Raw genomic sequence first — 22922 nt, forward strand, 5'->3', positions numbered from 1 at the left:
ACAATATTAAATATTCTATATTCTACATCGCTACATATTTTCTTTTGAGCAAAGAAATTATTAAGGCGCATATTTTTAATTTAATAAAAATTAATCCAGACTTCTTACTTTATACAATAAATTCTAATAAATGACTAAAAACAAATCACACATTTGATGTATTGACAAAGGATATCAACAGTAAGAAAGTGGAAAGATTAGAGAAATTTAAAATAGATCTGTGTACATGAAGCTGCATAGTACATTAAATTATTAAGTACTTTACCAACTAATGCTACATTTAACTATTATTATGAACTCTAATACAGTTTTATATACTTAAATAATATATCAGCTTATTTAATTTTTTTTAGCTGAATTTGTTGAGATTAAAGATTAAAATCTGTTACACTAATATGTTAAACTAATTGAATGCAATCAAATTGGCAATTAAACTTAATGATGCAGTGTAGCATGGTTTTCAAGATGACACTGCAAAAGATTTGAAGCAGCATTTATAACTTCATTAGTAGATCAACCTTTTTGACAGCCGGCAAGGTGCGGTTGCAATTCACATAACAGAGCCTTCTATAAAACAAAAGAATAGAATGCGATAAGATTTATTTTTCATATGATTTGAGGTAGCCTCAAAATGGTAGAGGATTTTGTGCTTTCAGTTAATTGTACCCAGGATCAAGGTTATATCAGGTTATATCTGAGGTGGTAGTGTTTATGACGCTGTAATATGACTGGAAGCCTCATACGAGGGTTATTTTTTTTCAAGGTCCGATCGGTCGCGAAATAAAAACCGGCGCAAAAATTGGATGAACCTTTGCGCATAGTTGTTGCGCAGCATCCTTTGCGCATAGTTGTTGCGCAGCATCTCTAGTATGGCCTTCAATCACGCCGCGTGTTAGTTTAGTTCTGAACACGCAGCTAGCAGGCTACAACAATAGCACCAATAGTACAACAATAGTATGAAGTGCGTGCGGTAATTCGATTTCTTCAGGCTGAGGGGTGTAGTGCGGCTGAAATTCATAGACGAATAAGTAATGTGTACGGTGAAACTTCAATGAGTGACAGCAAAGTGCGACAATGGTGCAAAAAGAAGGACGTACAGATGTTCATGATGCAGGCGGTCAGGGAAGGAAGCGAGTGTCAACCGATGATCTCGTTGAGCGAGTGGATGAGGCGATTCGAGAAAATCGTCGGTTCACAATTTCTGTATTGAGTTCACAATTTCTCTACACCGTTGTGAGTGAGAGACTTCAGTACCGCAAACTGTGTGCGAGATGGGTTCCCAAGATGCTGTCCGACCGTCACAAAACAATGAGAATGGACGCCTTCCTAACGTTTCTGCAGCGCTACCGCAATGAAGGAGAAGATTTTTTGAATAATTGAATAAAATTGTCACAGGGGACGAGACACGGGGCCATTTCGAAACTGAAGAAACAACAAACAGCAGATGCATTCTCATTCTCCCAGTAAACCAAAGAAGTTCAAGGAACCTTCTCCAACAGAAAGTGTACGGTACTGTGTTCTGGGACCGGAATGGACTTCATGGAATTCATGGAACGTGGCACGACCATCACTGCAGCCTCATACAGCGTGATTCTTCATCGTCTACGAAGGGCGATTCAGAATAAGCGGTGAGGAATGTTGTCAACAGGCACTGTCTTTCTCCATGACAATGCTCGGCCGCATACTGCAGCTGCAACAAAGAAGCTCCTCCAGTGTTTTCGTTGGGTGTTTCATCATCCACCATACAGCCTGGACTTGGCGCCATCCGATTTTCACCTCTTTGCTCACATGAAACGCTGGCTAAGGGGACAACATTTTGGCACAGACATCGAGCTGCAGACCAGCATAGAAACACGGCACAAAACACAGGCGGCTCCGTTCTATGATGAGGGTATTGGAAAGTTGGTACCACGCTATGACAAATGTCTAAATCGGAGTGGCGACTATGTAGAGAAATAGCGTAAGTACTTGTTACAAATAAAAACATTTTTATTTTCACTGTGGTTTTAATTTCATGACCGATCGGACCTTGAAAAAAAATAACCCTCGTATTTTATCTCTTCTGACCACAACTGTGTGTCTTGTATATCCGCAGACATTTGTGCGTTTCTATCATTTCTACAAGCATCATTATTAATATACCAACAGACTTGTGGTAGATGGGTCCAGTATCTTTCTACTGCAGTAATTAATTAAAACATTAAGCATGGCTAAAGTGATAGTTGGAAATACATCAAGGAAATAGTGTTAAGAAATTGGAATGTAAGTGAGAAGTTGCCATGGTATTTTCAGAAAATTAATTTGATACAGGGTTTTTAAAAAACTGTATTCTAGGATACTTATGAAGCTACCTCTTATAATAATCTCTTTTAAATGTTTACTTATGGATGGTATTCTATATATATAAAAGAAAGAGATATCCCAGAAAAAATCATGGAGCAAAATTCTACAATCTTTGTCATACATGTTAAATTTTTTGTTTAAATTAACATTTTTCCTTGTGTTAATTTAAAAAACTAATTATCTCAAATAAAGGATAGGATTTTTGTGTGTTTACCATATACACTACCGAATGTCGTATGGGATTATTACTTTGGTAAGAGTTCATAGGTTACTAAACTGTTGGTGCGATTTACAGACAGCAATTTTTTGTTTAAAGTAAAATCTTCAAACAAGAACTATAACTGATCAGTGGTGAGAATTATGATCATTGACTGGGAATTTTTGTATTTACAAACCCCTGTTCAAATCTTTAGGTAACAAACTTTTTTTAAAAATTTATTCTTTTCTGTCACATAATACTTTGGCAAAAATGGAAAAAAGTCTAATCGGTTTAAATTTTGGATAGAGTTCAAATTTTATTTTATGACGGTGGTTTAAGAGCTGCTGTTAATTGTACAGTGGTATTCCACTAGTTAACTGAAATTCTTTTCATTCATACCAGCCTATCTACCTACATGTTAATTTTTATATAGTGTAAAGTAAAAGAGTGTGTGTGTGTGTGTGTGTGTGTGTGTGTGTGTGTGTGTGTTTTTCTGAGTAGTAAAACACTATAGTGTGTTTTTAATTATAAAAGCACTGTTTCAAACCAAAATTAGAATTATGTAAATTAAAAGTTACTTTTGATTGTATAAGGGAAAACGAATACAATCAAGGTTTAGTTTCTAAAAGTAGGCTAACGCTATGTCCCGACAGAATGGCAGTTGACTTAAAAGCCACATGTGTACTTAGGACTCTTAAATTATGCAGACTTTTAAAAATCTTGGAAAAACTGTTTAATCAGTTCTTTTGAACACATACTAACCACAATGTATGATAAATCTGTTGTAAATGATAGATATACATGAACAGAAGTAAAATGCTAGGTTTGTGATTATCATTAAAATTAAATAATCATTGTGTGTGATATGTGCTCAAACAATTACTTATGCCATTAAAGCAAAACTACCTTGTGTATTTGGTTTATAATTCTTATATTCTTTAAAGAATGGTTTTGTGTCTCAACACAATAGGTCAGATCTGTTCCTGAAGTTCAAAACATTTCTGAAGTTGTTATTTTGGAATGATACTTGTAATTTTGGCTATATCATTGTGTTTTTTCATCATTTTCACTTAGCTCTCTGATTCCAACCCGTTAATCAGTATTATCAACTCTTGTAATAACAAAAAATCACAGATAACCTCAGGAAAATAATATGCTTTGCAAGCCTGGGAAATTAATTTCATATTTTGATTAAAACCTATTGAGGAGGAATGGATGGGGGCATCAAGTTGCATGATTTACATCACCAAGTTTTTTGTGGTGATTGAAATCATGATTATGATGATGGTGATGGTGACTTCTTTGATTGTAATATTTATTTATTTATAATTTTCATTTATAATTTTCTGGTTAGTTATTTTTGATAGATTTGTGTTTGGCAATAATATGATTAAAAACTACTTTATTAAGGGATTTATTTATTTCTTTCTGGGCGAAAAATGCTTTCGGGCGACATGATATATTTATTGTAAATAAATAAATGTTAAAAATTGACAATTAAAAAATAATTAAAAAGCTAAGCAAAGTAATATAAAAACACAGCATAGATGGAAAGAGATGATGTATGTTAAAATCTAAATAAAACTGCAGTGGATACAACAGTAAAAAAAAGAAGTAACTTAAAAGAAAAAAAATTAACATCCGGAATAAGTCAAATAGTATACACAGATGATAAGGACTATATGAATAGTTTTTTGGATCAAGAAGTATGGGCCTTTATAAATTGCAACATTTGATAACATCATTGCATTGTTCCCCAACATACTTCGCAGATAACATAATTGCATTGTTCCCCAACATGTCAGCCCCTAATTTAAATTTGTGACACAATACTGCATAACAGATACAGTCCACAAGGATGTGGTGTACTGTTAGTTGGCAAGCACAAATGGGTGCATCTGTTGGCGTTATCAGATATCCATGAGTGACCCTAGTGTGCTCTATTCACAATGGCAAATAATAACCTCTTCTCGACGGTTATTTCTGCACGAGAAGCTCCACAGTGATACAGTGTACTAAATGAACAAAGTTTATTGTAATAGTAGCATCCCATTTACTCCGCCAAAGCAGACAAGATCATTCGAAACAACACAGTGGTGAAAAGAGTCTGGAAACAGGCTTCTTTTGCCACACTATCAACACATTCATTGCCTGAAATTTCAATGAATTTTCAGGCTGGGGATTTACATAGGTATAGTTCCAAATGAGTGGCTCTGTACAATTGGTAATTTGTTCTTGCCGTATCACTTTGATTAGTTATTAAAATAATACTGTTTATAAAAAAATGACCTCTTTTGATATTAAAATGTCTTAAATATACTATTAATAAAAATAGAAAAACAATTTAAAATAGATTACTCTAATATTACCCTAATAGATTACTCTAATATTACCCTATATTGTTCATAATAGAATGATGATAGCTGATTATTTTTCTTTTCTGGAGACATTTCAGTAGCTGCAGTCGCTGGAGGAGCTGTTGATGATTCTACTGTTACCATTTCGACAGAACCTAAAAAATACGAGTATACCCAAAGATTAGATGATGATGATGATGGTACAATAACAATTGTTACACATTATTTTACATTAGTAATGCAGCGATGCAATTAGTAATAGTGATGTCTATTAAAGCATTGTTGTGTGCTTCATTCAGAAAATAACTTAATTTATGTACTAAGTTCTACGTTAGGCTGTAGCTATGGAAGTAACTATTGTGTTAATATGATAAACAAAGCTCTAAAAAATAACTGAACTTAATCAAAGAAATAGATATTTAAATATATAAGAAATACTTTCAAAAAGCTTCAAGAATCAGTTCTTCTGTTTAACAGGAAGTTCTTCTAATTATAACAGAAAGACTGTTTCATAACAGTTTTCAGCAGTCACAACCCAAATTCAAAATCATGCTTTTCTTATTTTATTCATTCTCATTTCTTTTAGGTTTATGTACTGTGTGTGATGGCGTCAGAGTAGAAAATGTTTCCATTAAATGTCAAATGTAGTGTTTTTCTTAAATTATGGCTGTAGAAAAATTAATATTTCTGTGTAGATTGTGTTACTGTGATGATGACTATAGTGACGATGGTGAAATATTGATTTTTGTTCGAGATGTCTAAAAGAGATTTGATGAAAGAAATAGCATCAGAAGTCGGAGTATCGATAAGAGATTGCCACAGTCTGTCTCCACAGTTATCTGAAATTGGATTGTGTTTGTCAACAAGTCATTCCAAAAATTTTGTTGGCGCATGGATCCGTCAGATCCATAGGAAATTTGCTGTGCTAGTCAAGAAGTGACTTGCTCAGCAAAATGAATCTCTACAGTGGTGGTTCCCAAATTGTGATATGCAAAGACAGTTTAAGTTGTACAGGATAAAAAATTTTTGAACGAACACTACTACAATGTTTAAAATTTCAAAAAGAAAACAAATAGCATAATGCCTAAGATAGCCTAATAATATATTTTACAGACTTCAAATAGAGATCGTTAAAATGATTCAGAATTTCATCCATTGTAAAATTTTTTCAATGAAACGAACACTAGCCATTATAACTTTAAATACGGAAAACTACAGTGTAAGGTATATAGTCTTTAATACACGTTGTAACCTATTCTTTTTAGTTTAATGATTTAATTTTTTTTTCTAAACTGTAATGATGATCTTTATAGTTTAACTTCGTAATACAAAATTTTGAATATTTTAAAGTATTTATTTATGTATAATATAATCAAAACCAATTATAGCAATTTTAAATAAACAACTGAATCCTTCATTTCAATCTTTGTTAAATAATACAGATACGTACATACTTTGTTACATAATACAGATCATATCAGGAATGACAGCTTTGCTACTGCGTGGATAAAAGAGGAAAACTGACTGACCTTTTCATGGTGGATATTGTTTTTTTTTTTAAGAATAAGGGACTCAGTTAAACAGTTAATCATTTAATTATCAGTCTAAATGATTCTTACTTATGGACACCAAATAATCATCTCATGGCCAATATTTGTATCTTGTAAACTCATTCTGATATTATACTTCAGATTGGAATAATGTAAATGCAATAAATATTTAATAATGATGAATCTCCCTCTATGAAGCATGAGACTTGCCATTGGTGAGGGGGCTTGACTGCTCGGTGATACAGAATAGCTGGATTGAAGGTGCAACCATATTGGAAAGGTATCTGTTGAGAGCCAGACTAAGGAATGATTCCTGAAAGAGAGCAGCAGCTTTTTCAGTAGTTGTTAAGGGCGTAGGTCAGGACGACTTAAACGACCATATCAACATCACACATTCCTCTGAGTACTGCGCAGCTAAAAGTAATGGAAAAATACAGCTGCTTTTTTTCTAAGAAAATGTACCTCTCTGTATTTTCATATAAAAATGATGGAGGCGACTTCCTTGGTAAAATATTCTGGAGGTAAACCAGTCCCCCGTTTGGATCTCCAGGTGGGGATTACTAAGAAAGGAGTCACCAGAAAATTAAAAAATAACATTCTACGAATCAGAGCGTGGAATGTTAGAAGTCTAAAAAAGGTTGGTAAGTTAGAAAATTTAAAGAGGGAAATGGATAGGATAAATGTAGATGTAGTAGGAATTAGCGAGGTTTGGTGGGAAGAGGAAAATGACTCTTGGTCAGGTGATTTTAGAATAATTAACTCAGCTTCAAATAATGGGCAGGCAGGAGTAGGTTTCATAACGAACAAGAAGATAGTGAAGAGAGTAAAGCATTTCAAAATGCATAGCAATAGAATCATTGTAATAAGGATAAAATTGAAACCTAAACCGACGATTGTTAATGTTGTATGTCTACAAGCGCCAATGATGATGATGAGGTAGAGTGCGTATACGAAGAAATTGATGAAGCAATTAAACACATAAAAGTAGATGAAAATTTAATAATAGTTGGAGATTGGAACACAAGCATTGGAAAAGGCAAGGAAGGAAATATAGCGGGTGAATATGGGCTGGGCAAAAGGAATGAAAAAGGGGATCGACTGAAGATTTTTGCATGAAGTATAATTTAGTAATTGGCAACACCCAGTTAAAAATTAATAATAGAGGAATATAAGAATATACACATGGAAAAAGCCAAGTGATACTGCAAGGTATCAGCTAGATTATATCATGGTTAAGCAAAGATTTAGAAATCAAATTGTTGACTGCAAAACTTACCCTGGAGCAGACATTGATAGCGATCATTATTTAGTGTTAATGAAACGTAGATTGGAGGACATCGCAAGAGGTTCGAGTAAAAAAGATAAGGTAGAAAATGTAGAAGAAGAATGGGAGAATGTTAAAAAAGAAGTAGAATTACTAAAGATGGACGAAGCAGGAGCAATATAAAATGCTGAATAGCACAGGCGAAACGATCCTTAAGTCAGAAACATAATTTGTTTACATAAAGAATTAATTTAAATTTCAGGAAAAGATTTTTGAAAGTATATGTTTGGAGAGCAGCTTTATATGGAAGTAAAACTTGGGACGATCAGAGTACCCGAGAAGAAAAGATTAGAAGCTTTTGAAATGCGGTGCTATAGGAGAATGTTAAAAATCAGATGGGTGGATAAAGTAACAAATGAAGAGGTGTTGTGGCAAATTGATGAAGAAAGAAGCATTTGGAAAAATATAGTTAAAAGAAGAGATAGATGTATAGGCCACATATTAAGGCATCTTGGAATAGTCGCTTTAATATTGGAGGGACAGGTAGAAGGAAAAAATTGTGTAGGCAGGCAGTGTTTGGAGTATGTAAAACAAATTGTTAGGGATGTAGGATGTAGGGGGTGTACCGAACTGGAACGACTAGCATTAGATAGGGAATGTTGGAGAGCTGCATCAACCAGTCAAATGACTGAAGACAAAAAAAAAATAATGATGATCAGAATGCTTTAAAGTAAAACAGTATGGTTTGATTTTGTTCTTGCAACAAAATCAATTTGGTCATTCCAACAGAATAACCATAAATTTCTCTTTATGGTCAACAGGAATACTGTCGTTATCTTACTCTCCACATGATTAGCAACGTGATGTCTACCTGAAAAGCATGGTACAGCATTTTTATTAACATTGATAACATCTTTAAAATTAAAATTTGATAGCAACTTTATTATAGATTCTGCCAAAAAAAAGTATGTCGCTGTTATGCATGTAACAAGAAAGCTAATAAAACAATAAAAAATTTTAATATACACATTTTTTCAAAAAACAAACATTTTGGGATCTTCTGAACGTGATCTGATCTTCATTGCGGTACTGATCTGTGATGGATACATAATTTATTAATTTTAAATAAAATTAATTTTTAATTATGGATACATAATTAATTTTAAATGGAAAAATACATGAGTTGCATATTGTTAAGACAAAAACATGTAGTCTTATTTAGACAAAAATACTGTTGCTTTAATTCTACATTGTGCTATCTGAAACAGCTACTACTCAAACTTTAACATTGTTTTAATTAAATTCTTAAAAACATGTTAATTAAATTTATCCATTATGCAGGCAGGTCTCTCATGCTATTAATTATTTTTTAGAGTTTACTAATGTTTTTAAAGTTTTCTAATTTCATATGTTGGGGTGGGTATAATGGCAAACACTAGTATGAAGCCAGCTCTAGTAGTTGCTACTTAGTTCAATGTTTATTATAATCTGCAGTATACTGCCGACCTCATAAATATAATTTTAAGAATACTTTGTGTCTAAAAGTGACGGTGCTGTCAATTCTGGACTAGGTGCGGGGTTTTCGCTTCTGCAGTTTTGGTCGGTTAGGTTGAGGCATATTAGGTTGGATCTGAAGATGTCCGTCTAGTAGTTGCTACTTAGTTCAATGTTTATTATAATCTGCAGTATACTGCCGACCTCATAAATATAATTTTAAGAATACTTTGGTGTCTAAAAGTGACGGTGCTGTCAATTCTGGACTAGGTGCGGGGTTTGCGCTTCTGCAGTTTTGGTCGGTTAGGTTGAGGCATATTAGGTTGGATCTGAAGATGTCCGTTTGAGGCCTATGTGAAGACAAAATTTGATTTGTATTTTACTGATGCAAATGTCTGCCAAGGCATTTACATCGGTGGCATCCTGACTGAGGCCTGGCTGATGACTGTGAGATGTAGTCAGTTAGAAGGTTTAAAGACGACCTCCAGTAAAGCTCCTCAGGGCTCAGAATGGAGTAGGTGGTATGGCGACTGGTAACGTCACAAGTTGGGTGCCTTCCCCCTACGGGGTTGGGATGTCTAAAAATAACTACAGAATTGGGATATCTGGTACCCAAAAACCATACTGCACAAAATTCATTCTCTAGTCTTTGAACAGACATGTTGTAAAATAATTTCATCAAAAGACAATCCCCAGAATACAGAAAATGTTAGTCTGATTAATTATTTGTTGATAAAGTTTTAATGTGATACTCAAAGTATTTTATTAATTATAAAAATCAATTTTAGTGTATTTAAAAGAATAAAAAACAGTTAAGAAATGTTAGTATATATCTTAATTAAATTTGTATACATACCAGGTGGATTAGCTAGTGTGTTGGCAATGATCTTCAGCAATGGATGTTCACCACCACCGCATGTATTTCGGAAATCATCAAGATCTAGTGCCCATATCATACCACCTCCAAGGTCCATTTGTCTTATATATTCAGACTGTAACAAGACAATAAGAAAAAATTGATTCACAAATCTGCACAAAAATGTTAATGATAGAATGATTAATGAAAAAAATGTTTATAATTCATCTGAAAGGCCTGGTATAAATAAAAATATTTAATATTTTTTTTTATTAAACCACATAATATTTTATGTGGTTTGCTTATTTCTTCATTTGACTAGTTTCAAATCAGTAGTTAGCTGATTAGAGTAACTAAAACATTGAATTACAACAAAACTGCCATATTAATTATTGCCACATCACCCAATTATGTACATTGTAGTTTAACCAAGCAGCGCACTTTGCTGTCACATATTCCTAAATATTCACATATTTCCATATTCATACACTGAATTTATTCTATTTACTTAGAATAAATTTTCTTATTTATGGGTGCAAAAAATATACTTTATTTCAGTTATTGTGTTTAAGCTGTCTTTTGTAACAATATACTACTTGTTTCAATTTTAATTTGATATTACTTTATTTTAGTTGTTTATAATCTCTTTCTTTAGTTAGTTATAATTGCATGTCCTATGTTTACATGTGGTGTTATGTGCTAGCATGTTCAATCTACCTGTATCAAAATACAGGCCCAAGATAAACTGTATCCAAAGCAAGTGAGAAGACATGGACTGTAAGGTGAAATTATACAAGTAAATGAAAGAGAAACCCACATCCTCTGTCTCTACAGTTACTGCTAGAAATGTTCAGACACAGTTTGGCCCGATGAACAATGTTCAGTGTGACTTGTTGTAACTCATCCCATTGAATGTTGGTGATGGCATTGCATAATTGCATATATTCTGTTGCAGTGTATCAAGAATTTGTGGATTGTTCTGGTAAACCTTGCCAGTCAGGTTGCCCCGCAAATAAAAATCACAACTGGATATATCAGTTGATTGTGAACACAGATCCTTCAAGACAGTCCTGTCAGTTGTGAAAACTGAGTGCACTGCTTCCAATGTGTAATGTCGTGCCATCCTGCTGGTAATAAGCGAAACGTTGTTCGTCTGGCATCAGTTGCTCTATGAAGAGCTGGTAGATGTCAACAATGTAACGCGCTGAGTTCACTGTGTCTGAAGAAAACAGGTCCAATGAATCTCATCTCTGACATAGTACACACGCAGTGGTAGCTTGAATATTTGTCGTGGGTGAATATTGTGAATATCGTGAATATTTGAATATCGTGAATTAATGTAGCCACTGAGATGGAACCACACCTCATTTATCATGATTGAGTAAACCACTTTCCTACTGTAGCCATGTGAAATTCTGTAAACGTTTATCATGGTCTGTAGGCTTTAACTCTAGTAAAGCAATGATCTTGTATGGTTTTAGATTCAGGTCCTTTAGGATGTGCTGGCATGTTGTTTGTTGGTGAATATCCTCCTTCTGTGGTCTTGCTCCTTCTCACAGGTGGATATGTGCATCACAGCTTGTAGTATGGCATTCGAAATGTTATTGCTTGTAGCTACTTCAAATACACTAATGCTTTTTGGTTTCTCCTCTTCCATGCCCAGTTTGATTTATCTTAGGCCACCCAATATAAATAATAGTAAATATTTTGCTAAAATATTTTAATAGTAAAAATTAAAAAAGTGATGATTTTAATGTTTGATGAAAACCAAGAAGAATTTGTAGAAAACAATGTAGATTTGATTACAATAACACTGATAAACATAATTTTTGTTTCTTAACTTGCAATACATGATTTTAAACTGTTTTTTGATGCTGAAAATGAATATGAACTCAGAATCTTTGTATTACTCACCGTTTTTGAAACATTTTAAAATTTTACTTAAAGGATTTTCTTCATTTTTCAACATATAGTTAGCATTTAAAGCTCCTATATTGTATTTTTTTAGTTCATTTTTTATTATTTAATTTTGTTAACATAATTTATAAACAATAAATAAACAATTCTAGACAAATAATTAAATCAGTTCATAGTTACATATTAAGACATCATATCTAATACTGAAGAGTGAGCCTTCATGGACAAGATTAGATCAAAACATGTAGCTGAACAAGATTAGATCAAAACATGTAGCTGAAAACACAGCTGTGTTATTTGTATTAAGCACTGAAGTTATTGTTCACAATAACTGCTGTCCAGTGCTGCTGTCCAGTGTAGTGTCATAATGCCTCGTAAAAGATGTGGTTGCCTTTTGTTATTATGTGGTGAGTTTACCGTAAAATCAAATAAAAAAAAAACATTACACCTAATTAAAAAAGCATATTATTTGTACTTTCAGTGTAAAATTGGTGATCAGGACGTGGGCTCCTCATGTAGTATGCACCAATTGTTCTGTATATTTAACAGGATAGCTGAAAGGTACATACAAGGCTTTGCCATTTGGTATACCTATGGTTTGGAGTGAACCAAATGATCATGTAACTAATTGTTTTTGTTTAACAAGTGTGTCTGGAATTTCTAACGTACTGTAAAATATCCTTCATTGAAATCTGCAATCAGGCCTGTATCTCACAGTGAAATTATTTCAGTTCCTGAGCCACCTGTGAATCTATGTTTGGAATTAGGGAGTACTGAAGACAAATGATTTTTTCTTTGAATTATCTCCCAATAAGCCACATCTTATACCACAAGGTGAATAAATGATGTGGTTAGGGATTTAAATTTATCAAAAATTCGAACTGTTAGGATCAAAGGATCAAGACTGCAAGGAAATAATTTGGTTTATTGCACAAATATTGATGAGCTTGTGTTGCACTGACTGGTGCGTATATTCGTCCTAGTATAGTTTAAAAGTTGTTCTACTACACAACGGTAACAAATATACTTTGATACCTATCGCTTTTAAAGAGACATATGATGTGATTAAAGAAGTTCTTGGAACATATGTGGTGATTTGAAAGTTACAGCAATTTTGTTAGGCATGCAGTTAGGCTATACTAGAACATGTGTTTTTTCGAATGGGACAGCTGAGCTAGGTAACAAACATTGTTACCAAAAAGTGGAGTAAGCAAGACACTCCAAATGGGAAAAATATTATTCATGAGCCCTTAGTTGAACCCAATTATTCATGAGCCCTTAGTTGAACCCAACCCAAAAGAATATTTTTACCCTCTCTTCATATCAAAATTTTTTAATGAAATATGTAAAAGCAATGAAGAAGGATTTTATACATCAGGCAGAAATTTTTGAATGTAAGTGTAATTTTTGATAAGAGAGTTGGTCAAAGATGCTATATTTAACTCTGTCAAATAATGTAGAAAGTGCAGCTTGGGCTTAATTTAAAGACATTTGCACAAGTTGTCTCTGCAAATAAAAATCCGACAGTTACCACAATATTGTTAATCAGCTTCTTACTTCATACAGAGCTGTGAGACGTGTAACAGCTTCATACAACCTTGGAGACGTAAGTGATGAACACTGTGAACGTTTCCACCAAGACATTTTGGTGATGGAAAGCCATTATAAAGGGAAATGGAATACTAACATATTACATATTACATCTGTAATGTACACAAGAAATGGTATCACACTTTATTTGTGTAATTACCTCATAGTGCTATTTGATTACATGCAAGCAGTATAAACAAAAAAGTAGACGATATTGATTTAACATAAAAAAGTATAATTTACACAGCAGCCAGGTTTTAATTTCAAATAAAATAAATGCCAAACCGGACTCATTCTATTTATTTATTTATTTTTATTTATTTTTATTTTTTTATTTATTTTTTTCATGTAGAAAAGAAAATATACTTTAGGAAATTAAAGTAATCCATATCATTGATTTTCAGAATTTGCAAAAAAAGTTATCATAATAACTTATAACTTAAAATTTGTCTAAAGTAGAAAAATAGTCTAAAATGGATTAAAAGTATTCTTTGCCAAATAGTAATCAAGGATGATGAAGACTAAAAAGGCTGGAAAGTAATACTTCTTTCAAATTTAAAGTGTTTACTACAAGTAGAAACATGAATGTTGTAGTTTAAATTAGACTTTATCTTAAAATTTATTCAGTTTATATATACATATAAAAGTAAATTATCGGAAAGTCTAATTCATTTTAAGATGTATTTTAATTTATCGAGTAACAATAATACATTTCCTAAAATTACATAAAAATAAATAATATTTATTTTAATATTATTAATGCTTGTTATTAAATAATTACATTATTCAATTTAAAATCATAGTAAGAAATTTAGCATTGTAAATAATTAAAAAAATAATTAGGTATTTACCTTACGTTTTATAGCCGCATGATCATCAAAACTGACCCATTGTTCACCTTTATAAGCATATGGACCCATTCTGTCTTCTGGATCTTTTACTATAGTCCATCCTTTATTTTGAATCCTGTCACAAATCTATCAAATTAAAAAAAAAATTAAGAATATTCAGCATTAGCACAAATTATCTGATATGATAGAAATAGAAATTAATTGCCAGAAAGCATTAATTCTGCTAGCATTAGTTATGAATTTGCCAGGTTTTTTACAGACTACCGTGTCGGCTAATTAATTTTATTACATAACGATTTATGTGCGTGTGTGAAGTTCACTATAAAAGAGATTATTTTGTTTGCTGTTCTACCAGTAAAGACAAAATGTAGTTTAGGTGATATGAGGATATAAGCTCAAATGTAGCTGAAGTTGAAATTCAATACTAAAGTGATGCTTCCTTTCTTCTCTTTACATAATGGATATGCAATGATTTGCCCCTCTTTCTTCTCTTTACATAATGGATATGCAATGATTTGCCTCAAAAAAGCCATTCCATTTTTTGTTTCTTCAATTAGTAATTTGTTCCAATTAGTATTGTTTTTCAATTAGTATTTTGTTTCTTCAATGCTTGCAAATTCTCTCTGATGAAGTAATAAAGCAAAAAACACTCGTGGCAGTAAAAGGGTTTATGCAGTTGAATTTATTAGAATACAGTATCACACGGAAAGTAAATAATAATATTAAAAAGTGAGTTTTCTATTCACCTTATAAATTCTCTTCATACATTTTCTTCAGGTAAATTCTCTTCAAATGAAATATTTAAAAAATATATATAAATGTCATGAATTGCATATAAAATAATTCCGATATTAAAATATGACCCTATTGCAAAAGTCTGATGTTTAAATGTAACAGATGCCTCAGACATTAAGATGCAGTAGTACCTTATCAGTATATTATCACGCATATAATGGTATTAATGTATAAATGGCATTATGGCATGTGTACACTCAACAAGCATTAATGTTTACACACTTAAGTCGATTAATAAACTAAAAAAGAAATGTAGTACGACGTCCAGTAATATTTTTTGTGAGTGCTTCTACAAAAAGATTTCTGCTTGGGACTAAATATTGAGCTGCATTATGAACATTAAAAAAGTGCTATTTTATTTCAGAAACTGAGTCCAGAATCTTTTATAATGTTGAGCACTCAATTGACTGAGCTACTATTGGAAATAATTTATAATTCATACAGTAATTAGCATGTTTAATGTAACATTGCCTCCGTAACATATATTATCCACAAAAAACAAAACATAAAAAATATAAATCGATTTTCTAAGCTGTTAACCCTAATGATTTTGTTGGCCAGTTAACCAAATCGCATTGACATCTGAACACAACACAAAGCGCTACAGCACGGAAGGTACATACACCACAAAAAGATTGAGGGGGGGGGGGTGGACAGTGCATACACTAAGTTAATCTTTTAGTCTTCTACTGCTTTCACTTCAAGAATTATACTTCTAAATTAGTGTTATTCTTTAAAGTGATATATGTGATCCAGATTTTTCTTAATTCTACAACAAAAAATGAAAATAAAGAAAACAAATATGTATACTTACCTGAAAGAGTAAAGGCTTTACTACTTTTGTAAAGAAATATGTCATAAAGTTATGATATATATATCATCAATATGATGAATATATAGTCTGTTCATGTACAAGCAACAAAAGGGATATGTAAATCAATATTAAAACTAAAACTGTTATGATTAATCATTTAGAAAATAAAAAGTACAAATTATATTACCTCATAATAAGCAAGGAAACCAGCAGCTCTAGTTTGTTCTCCAGCTTCACCAGGACCAGGAGCAGGTGCATTTAAGCTATTATTTTTTGCATCAGCTAACCTAAATGACTGTCCATATAAAGGCATACCCATAACTAATTTACGACGTGGAACACCTTCACTCAACCAGTAATTTATACTGAAATTCTAAATAAAATATACATATATAAAAAAATACATAGATTATATATTATATAAATACAATATAATGGTAACACCAAACTTACTGATTTACACAAGTACTTTTTGAACCCATTGATTCATCATCAGCTATCACGATCAAAAATGAATTAAAATTGGTTACGATTAAGTCAGGTGTGCTGATTTAAACAGTTTATTGTTTTCAAAATTGCCTTTCATTTATAAATCTGTATTTATGTTGTTTATATTTGCAAATGTGATATTTATCTAATTATTTAAGTTATACTTATTGTTATTATTTATTTCTAATATAACTAAATTATTTTTTTATTTATTTATATGTACTGATGCGATCAGCGACATTTCAAAAATTCTTTTTATTTATTTATGCTCTCAAAGATTCTGAAAGTTTTTATTTAAAGAATATGTTAGTTTTACCGATATTATTTTTTTACATTCATTACAATTAATTTTGTACATATGCCACTGTTATTAAATTTATCCTTCGATTAATTTTTAGTATGATTTAAATATTTTACTAAACCATTTACGTGGTCTAAAATATATACTACTTTATTTATATTTTATTAATATAGTTTATGTAACACATCTCACAGTTCTATGTTTCTTGTTTTTCTTTTCAAATAGAATTAATGAAGTTTTTTGCATTCTTTTAAATATATCTTTTATTAATAATTTCTATAAAAATATCCGTATATCCATTTAATTTGCTATAAATTTCAGTTGTTTTATTTTTTTAAATTTAATTTCTATTTTTTATTATTTGTATATTTACCTCCTTTGTGAATGATGTTGTCCTGAGTTTGGGTTCAACAAGGATATTAAGAAACTAACAAACATAAAGATTTCTTGTAAGTACATTTTATTACAATAAAACCATATAAAATAATAATAATTTCTATTATTATTATTAACTGATGCAAGATTTATGATCCGGGGCACGCACAACCGTTTGTCTGTCTCCACCTTATGACTTATTGACTGGTGACACTATAGGCTATGGATGTGTCTACTTCCACACCTTCCATGGCAGGGGGTCTGCATAAAAACCCTTGTCGTGGAGAGCCTCTGTCTTCGCAGGCAAAGAGGAGGAAGAGTGTTGAGTTTTTGAAAATTAAGAAGACAAATCGAACCAAGTTTCGACCGAAAGGCAATGTTAATATCAAAATATTTTGTTATCAAAAGGATGAAGGAAATTTTAGCAAGATAAGTTCTCTCATGACAGCCCAAGGCATCACGGAAGCTGCTGGAGGGGACTGGTAAAGGATCTTAGGAAAATGCAGTAGGATTGTTCACTGAAATTGTTAATGATTTACAATCATCACGGCTGCTGAATGCAAAGAGGATTGAACTATTAACATCAAAGTTTCTTCACACAGGACTCTTAAATACCTCTAAGGGGATAGTTGTGTGCAGCGACCTTTAAACTGCACAGAGGAAGAAATCGTTGAGGAACTGACTGGATAAGTAGTTTTAGCATGTTGACAGTTGAATACCCGACGCAGTGGAGAAGTTCTACCTTCTGCGTCGTATGTATTGATATTTAACAAGCCAAAGTGCCCAGAAAAGATACAGATTGGATTTCACCGACTAGATATCCATCCGTTCATCCTGATTCCATTGCGATGCTTTGGATGTCAGAGGATTGGATATACGGCGGCATGTTGCACGAGGAAACAGATTTATGTTTATGATGAATCGCTTCATCCTGATGACCCGTGAAGGGATCCAGCTGTCTGTTTCAATTGTCATGGGAATCGTTCAGCAAGATCTAGAAACTTTGTTATGTATAAAGAAGAGGCAGTCCAAGAGATTAAAATGATTCAAAAGGTGAGCTTCTTCGAAGTGAAGAAAATTGTCAAAAATAGATCGTCTAAGGTAATGTCATATGCACAGGCTGCATTAACTTCTGCAACTTCTTTCAAAGCAAAGGATGTGGTTGCAGAACTAGTATCGGCATTAGTAAGTATGATTGAATGTATTGTAAACAGCTAACTTGGAAATCTTCCAACCAGAGAAGTCAGCCCAAATGGATAGAAGAAATCAGCAGCTATTAAACAAAAGAGCACATCTCCTTTGAGGAATGAACCTTCAACCAGTTTCAATGCGAAGGACAGCGAATGTAGAATAGAGAAGAAGCCAAAGTAGAAGTGAAAATTCCCATGCAGGGAACTGAGAAGATAGAGGTAGAGATAAAAATAGTAGAAAAAGAAGACTTAGGAAAAACAAAAATGGAGCCACCAAAAGCACAGAGGTCTTTAAGCGAGAGGGTGAGAAATTCACCTGCCTCACAAGCTTTAGCAGGGTGTGCAACAAGCCTTGATTCTGGTGCACTGCTGACCGCATTATCTAAGCCGGTATCATCTGATGCCGGCAGCAGGAGATTCTCTGTAATTTACTGTGTAGGATCATTCTGCCCCTTGAAAGGGAAGACGCCCTCCACCACCCCCACTGTTCCTAGCCCTTATGGACTTTATCGAAGGTCATTTTTGAAACCTTGTCTTTTGACATTCCAGTCCACCTTGGCCAGGATGCCACAGATGTGAATGCCACAAGTGACATTCCCATCGGTGTACTACTGTTTAATGAACTCAAAACAAAACACATCTTACTGAGTCTTAAGTAAGACTGAAAGGACTTAACTAAACAAAGGAACTGAACTACCTACCTGTAGAAGGTAAAAGTGAGTTCAACACACAGCACAAAATATAAAAATATTATTCATAACATTAATAACACAGTAACATCGAAACAAAACAAAGGACAAAAACAACAAAAACATAATTTATAAAAAAAACATCAACAACAGAATACAAGAGAAATTTAAGCAGGGCTCAAGATCCCCTTAGCAATCCTTTCCAAGAATCCATCTCTGAGGTTTCCAACACCTTGAACTTGACATCGAAACCTTTAGGAAGATGAAAAAAATAAGTAAAAAAGGATGGTTTACAATAGCATAAAGAATGAGATAGTTTCTATAGGCTTTTAGAAATTTTATAATGAAAATATGATTTCTTAATATATATGTGATATTGCAGCATTTGAAAGTTGTAACAATATTTCATTGGAAATGATTTGTCTGTTTTAAGTGTATTTAACAAGTTTTTGAAGTTTTTTATCGAGTTAGTTAAGTGATTTTAAGCGGCAAGGACTCTTTTACACTCTTGTCATACTATGTTTCTATTTCTGGATGATCTACTATGATAAGATTAGTCTACTGACTATGTTGCTAGTGCTTTTTAACAGGGTGGGAAAGAAACATTTTTTTTTTTTTTTATGAGGAAAGGAATTAATGATCACAGCCTGAACCCTAAAACTTAAAAAAAAACAATAATAATTATGAAAATATATAGAATAATTCCAATAAAAAGACAAAATTGATTTACTGACAATAAAATTGTAAAACCAAAATACAGTCCAATTTACTAAAGGCATTATTATGACCGATAGAATCAAACAAGATAAAAATAAAGATAAAATACTTTATAAAAAGGTATAAAGTTCATACAGTACACTTTCTGCAAGTATTATTAATTGTAGTGTTTATAAAAAATTACCCTACACTTATACAATGCTGCCACCCACTAAAGTTTTGCAATAATTCATTGAACAACGTCTTGTATTGAACCACTGCCCATAATGTAATGCTTGTGACGTACTCTTCACTTGTTAACGTCAAACACTCACTATTATCGCTTGTTATCACGATTGTGCCGAACATGGCCTCGCAATACTACTCACTTTCCGCTGGCCCTCGGCAGGATTTATACTTCTTGGCCTGCACAAACAGTACCTGACTCATCCATTTAATAGTTGAAGTGGTAATAATTTCCATTGTTCATACCATTACATGTTACAATAAGTTCTTTTTTCAGTCCGCTAACTCTTCTGGTTGAACAAGAGTTTTTGAAGGTGTCTGTATTACAAAGAAAAATTGTTAAACGGACCTGTTATTCTAAGAAAAAATCCCTTTTATTTCCTTCTAGATTCCTATTTTTTTATTTTCTCTTTTTTTCTTTTCAAATGGAAGAAATTTGTTACTCTGGTCCCTTATACTGGTCCTGTTACACTACCTTAATTTTGTGTTACCAAGGATTATTTGATTTTCTGTTTATAATAATGTGTTGCCTTTCTAAAAATACCACTAACTATTTCATTTAGATTAATTTTTATAAACATGGTCTGTTGGTAATAATATATAAATTATTTATATAATTATAATTTCCACTTACCAATATTCATTAATAGTAACTATGTTCGAGCGCTTTTGGAGATTATTACTCCATCCTCAGGAACAATGATGTAATATATATTATAAATATTTACTTCACATATCAATAAATGTATAGATTTAGTTTGTTTTTCAAACAAACTAAAAAAAAATCGCGAAAAATTTCAGTTTCCAGATTTTAATGGAAATATTCATTTTGATCATCCATGAATCCATTTTGACTAGTTACAGCATGATGATGTACATACGTATGTTTGTATGTATGTATCTTGCATAACTCAAAACTGACTAGCCGTAGGATGTTGAAATTTTGGATTTAGGACTGTTGTAACATCTAGTTGTGTACCTCCCCTTTTGATTGCAATTGACTGAACCAAAAGTGTCCAAAAAAGTCCAAATTTTTTTTGGATTTTGGATTTATTCTTAAATGCAGTAATAAGCCCTCATTGAGAGCTTTTCAACGATATATCATAAGTGGTACTTCTTTTCATTGGTTCCAGAGTTACAGCCAAATAAAAGTTTAATTAATGAAGTATTAGGATCTTAGAGGAAGACACATCAGTTCGAATCAGATTTCATCTCCTTTTTTTTTAATTTAAATATATTGATTTATTAATAATTATTAACCTCTCAATGTAAAAAAATGTTTACGAAGAATAATAATTCAGTAACAAAAAAAAAAAAAATATGAAAAATATTTTCATTTTACTTTTCATTTTAAAAAAATGTGTAAATGCAATTTAATTGGCGTACAAGGAAGTCATGTGTTGTCCATATAAGATTCTTTTATTGTAAGGTAAAGGTTTAACTGAAGTGTTTTCCTGGGAGATTTGAAACATTTTGGTGTCATTCTCCCACCACAATCTCCTTTAATTTGTCCTCTGTCTTGTTCAATCTGAATCTAAATGCAACGCATTTCTCACTGATCTGGATCGTCTATACAGATTGTGTCACAAATTTCTCTTCCTGTACTATGTGTCTTAAGACTACTTACGTTAAAATTTTGTAAATTTTCAACATTCACTTTTAACACTGTATTTCAAAGTACACTTTACCTTCTTTTTTTTTTCTTTCTGTTTTATGTTTCACCACCATAAAAGACACTATATTCTAGATAAAATATTTTGAAGAATTTCTTTTTAATTCTTAGACATGTGTTTTATACAAGAATAATTTTTTTTTTTGCACAGAAGCTCTCACTGCTTGCCACTCTGTTTTGTGTATCTGTATTCCTGTGTTCATCCTTTGTAATTTTACTTCCCAAATAAAATTCTCCTCACCTCTAAAATATTGTTTTTCTGTCCTATATTAAATTTTCATTATTCTCAATAATTCATGGTGTTTGTTTCATCACTTATAAATTTTCAAAATGGATTTCTCTTCTATCAATGATTCCATGAATTCTATTGATTCAGAAAACACTGTAATCAATTAATTTTAATATTTTTACTTTTTCATATTTGGTTACTCTGATCTCAAATTTGTCTTCAACTCTTCGATTGTATTTTTATCTACAAACTACAAATTGTATGAAAAGTATGAAAATTTTAGGGATGTCTTTTTTTAAATCAATAATTTCCCCATTTTATATGAACATAAATACTATCAGGAATGTAAAATGTACTAAGGAAAATAAAATACTAATAAATAAACATAGAGAATTCAACATACAGCATTAAAGTAATCATAATCATCATCAGGATGGTAATACATAGGAGCAACATGTCCAGTCTTTTTATCCCATTGCCCGTGATAATCATATGTCATTACGGAAATCCAGTCTAAACTTTCAGCCATTGACTTGACATCATAACCTGAAAAATTAAAAATATAGACTTATAATAAGATTACAGCAACAAATAGATTTAGAAATTGAAATCCTCTCCACAAAATAATAATGTAGTGTAAAAAGAATTGTGCTATCAGGACTACCAGGCACTAATTTTAAAATGAAAAAAAATCATAGATTTTAATATCATAATTAATTAATGAAAGTGAAATTAGGTTAAAACTAATCATCAGTAATAATATAAATCATAATAAATAAATCAGTTGTTTAACCATTACATAAGTAAAGAGTAATAATATTTTTTATAATTTTATTTTCTTACATGTAGTTTTTTTAAATTATTGTTTTGTACAGAATTAAAAAAATCCAATAACAAAAAAATTCATGCAATTAGGAGAGTAAAAAAAATAACATTAAATATAGTTTTCAAATTTTAACAACCAATGTATGCGAAGTGATTTTTCATATAATGAAAGGTGTCACT

At 31.9% G+C, this 22922-nt stretch overlaps 1 protein-coding gene across 1 annotated transcript in view; it reads right to left on the reverse strand.

The window, feature by feature from the left end:
* Positions 1–434: 434 nt before the first annotated feature.
* Positions 435–22922, reverse strand: part of Cht10 (Chitinase 10) — a 130800-nt gene continuing 108312 nt past the window's right edge. Inside the window, exons 21-26 of the mRNA XM_075376203.1 lie at positions 22321–22463; positions 16218–16403; positions 14422–14547; positions 10064–10199; positions 4936–5054; positions 435–567 (exon numbers count right to left, since the gene is read on the reverse strand). Coding sequence (XP_075232318.1) covers positions 514–567; positions 4936–5054; positions 10064–10199; positions 14422–14547; positions 16218–16403; positions 22321–22463 — 764 coding nt within the window. The 3' untranslated portion in view covers positions 435–513. The remainder of the gene's footprint in view (positions 568–4935; positions 5055–10063; positions 10200–14421; positions 14548–16217; positions 16404–22320; positions 22464–22922) is intronic.

This window comes from Lycorma delicatula, chromosome 9 (genome assembly GCF_047948215.1).
Source record: "Lycorma delicatula isolate Av1 chromosome 9, ASM4794821v1, whole genome shotgun sequence".
Taxonomy (NCBI): domain Eukaryota; kingdom Metazoa; phylum Arthropoda; class Insecta; order Hemiptera; family Fulgoridae; genus Lycorma; species Lycorma delicatula.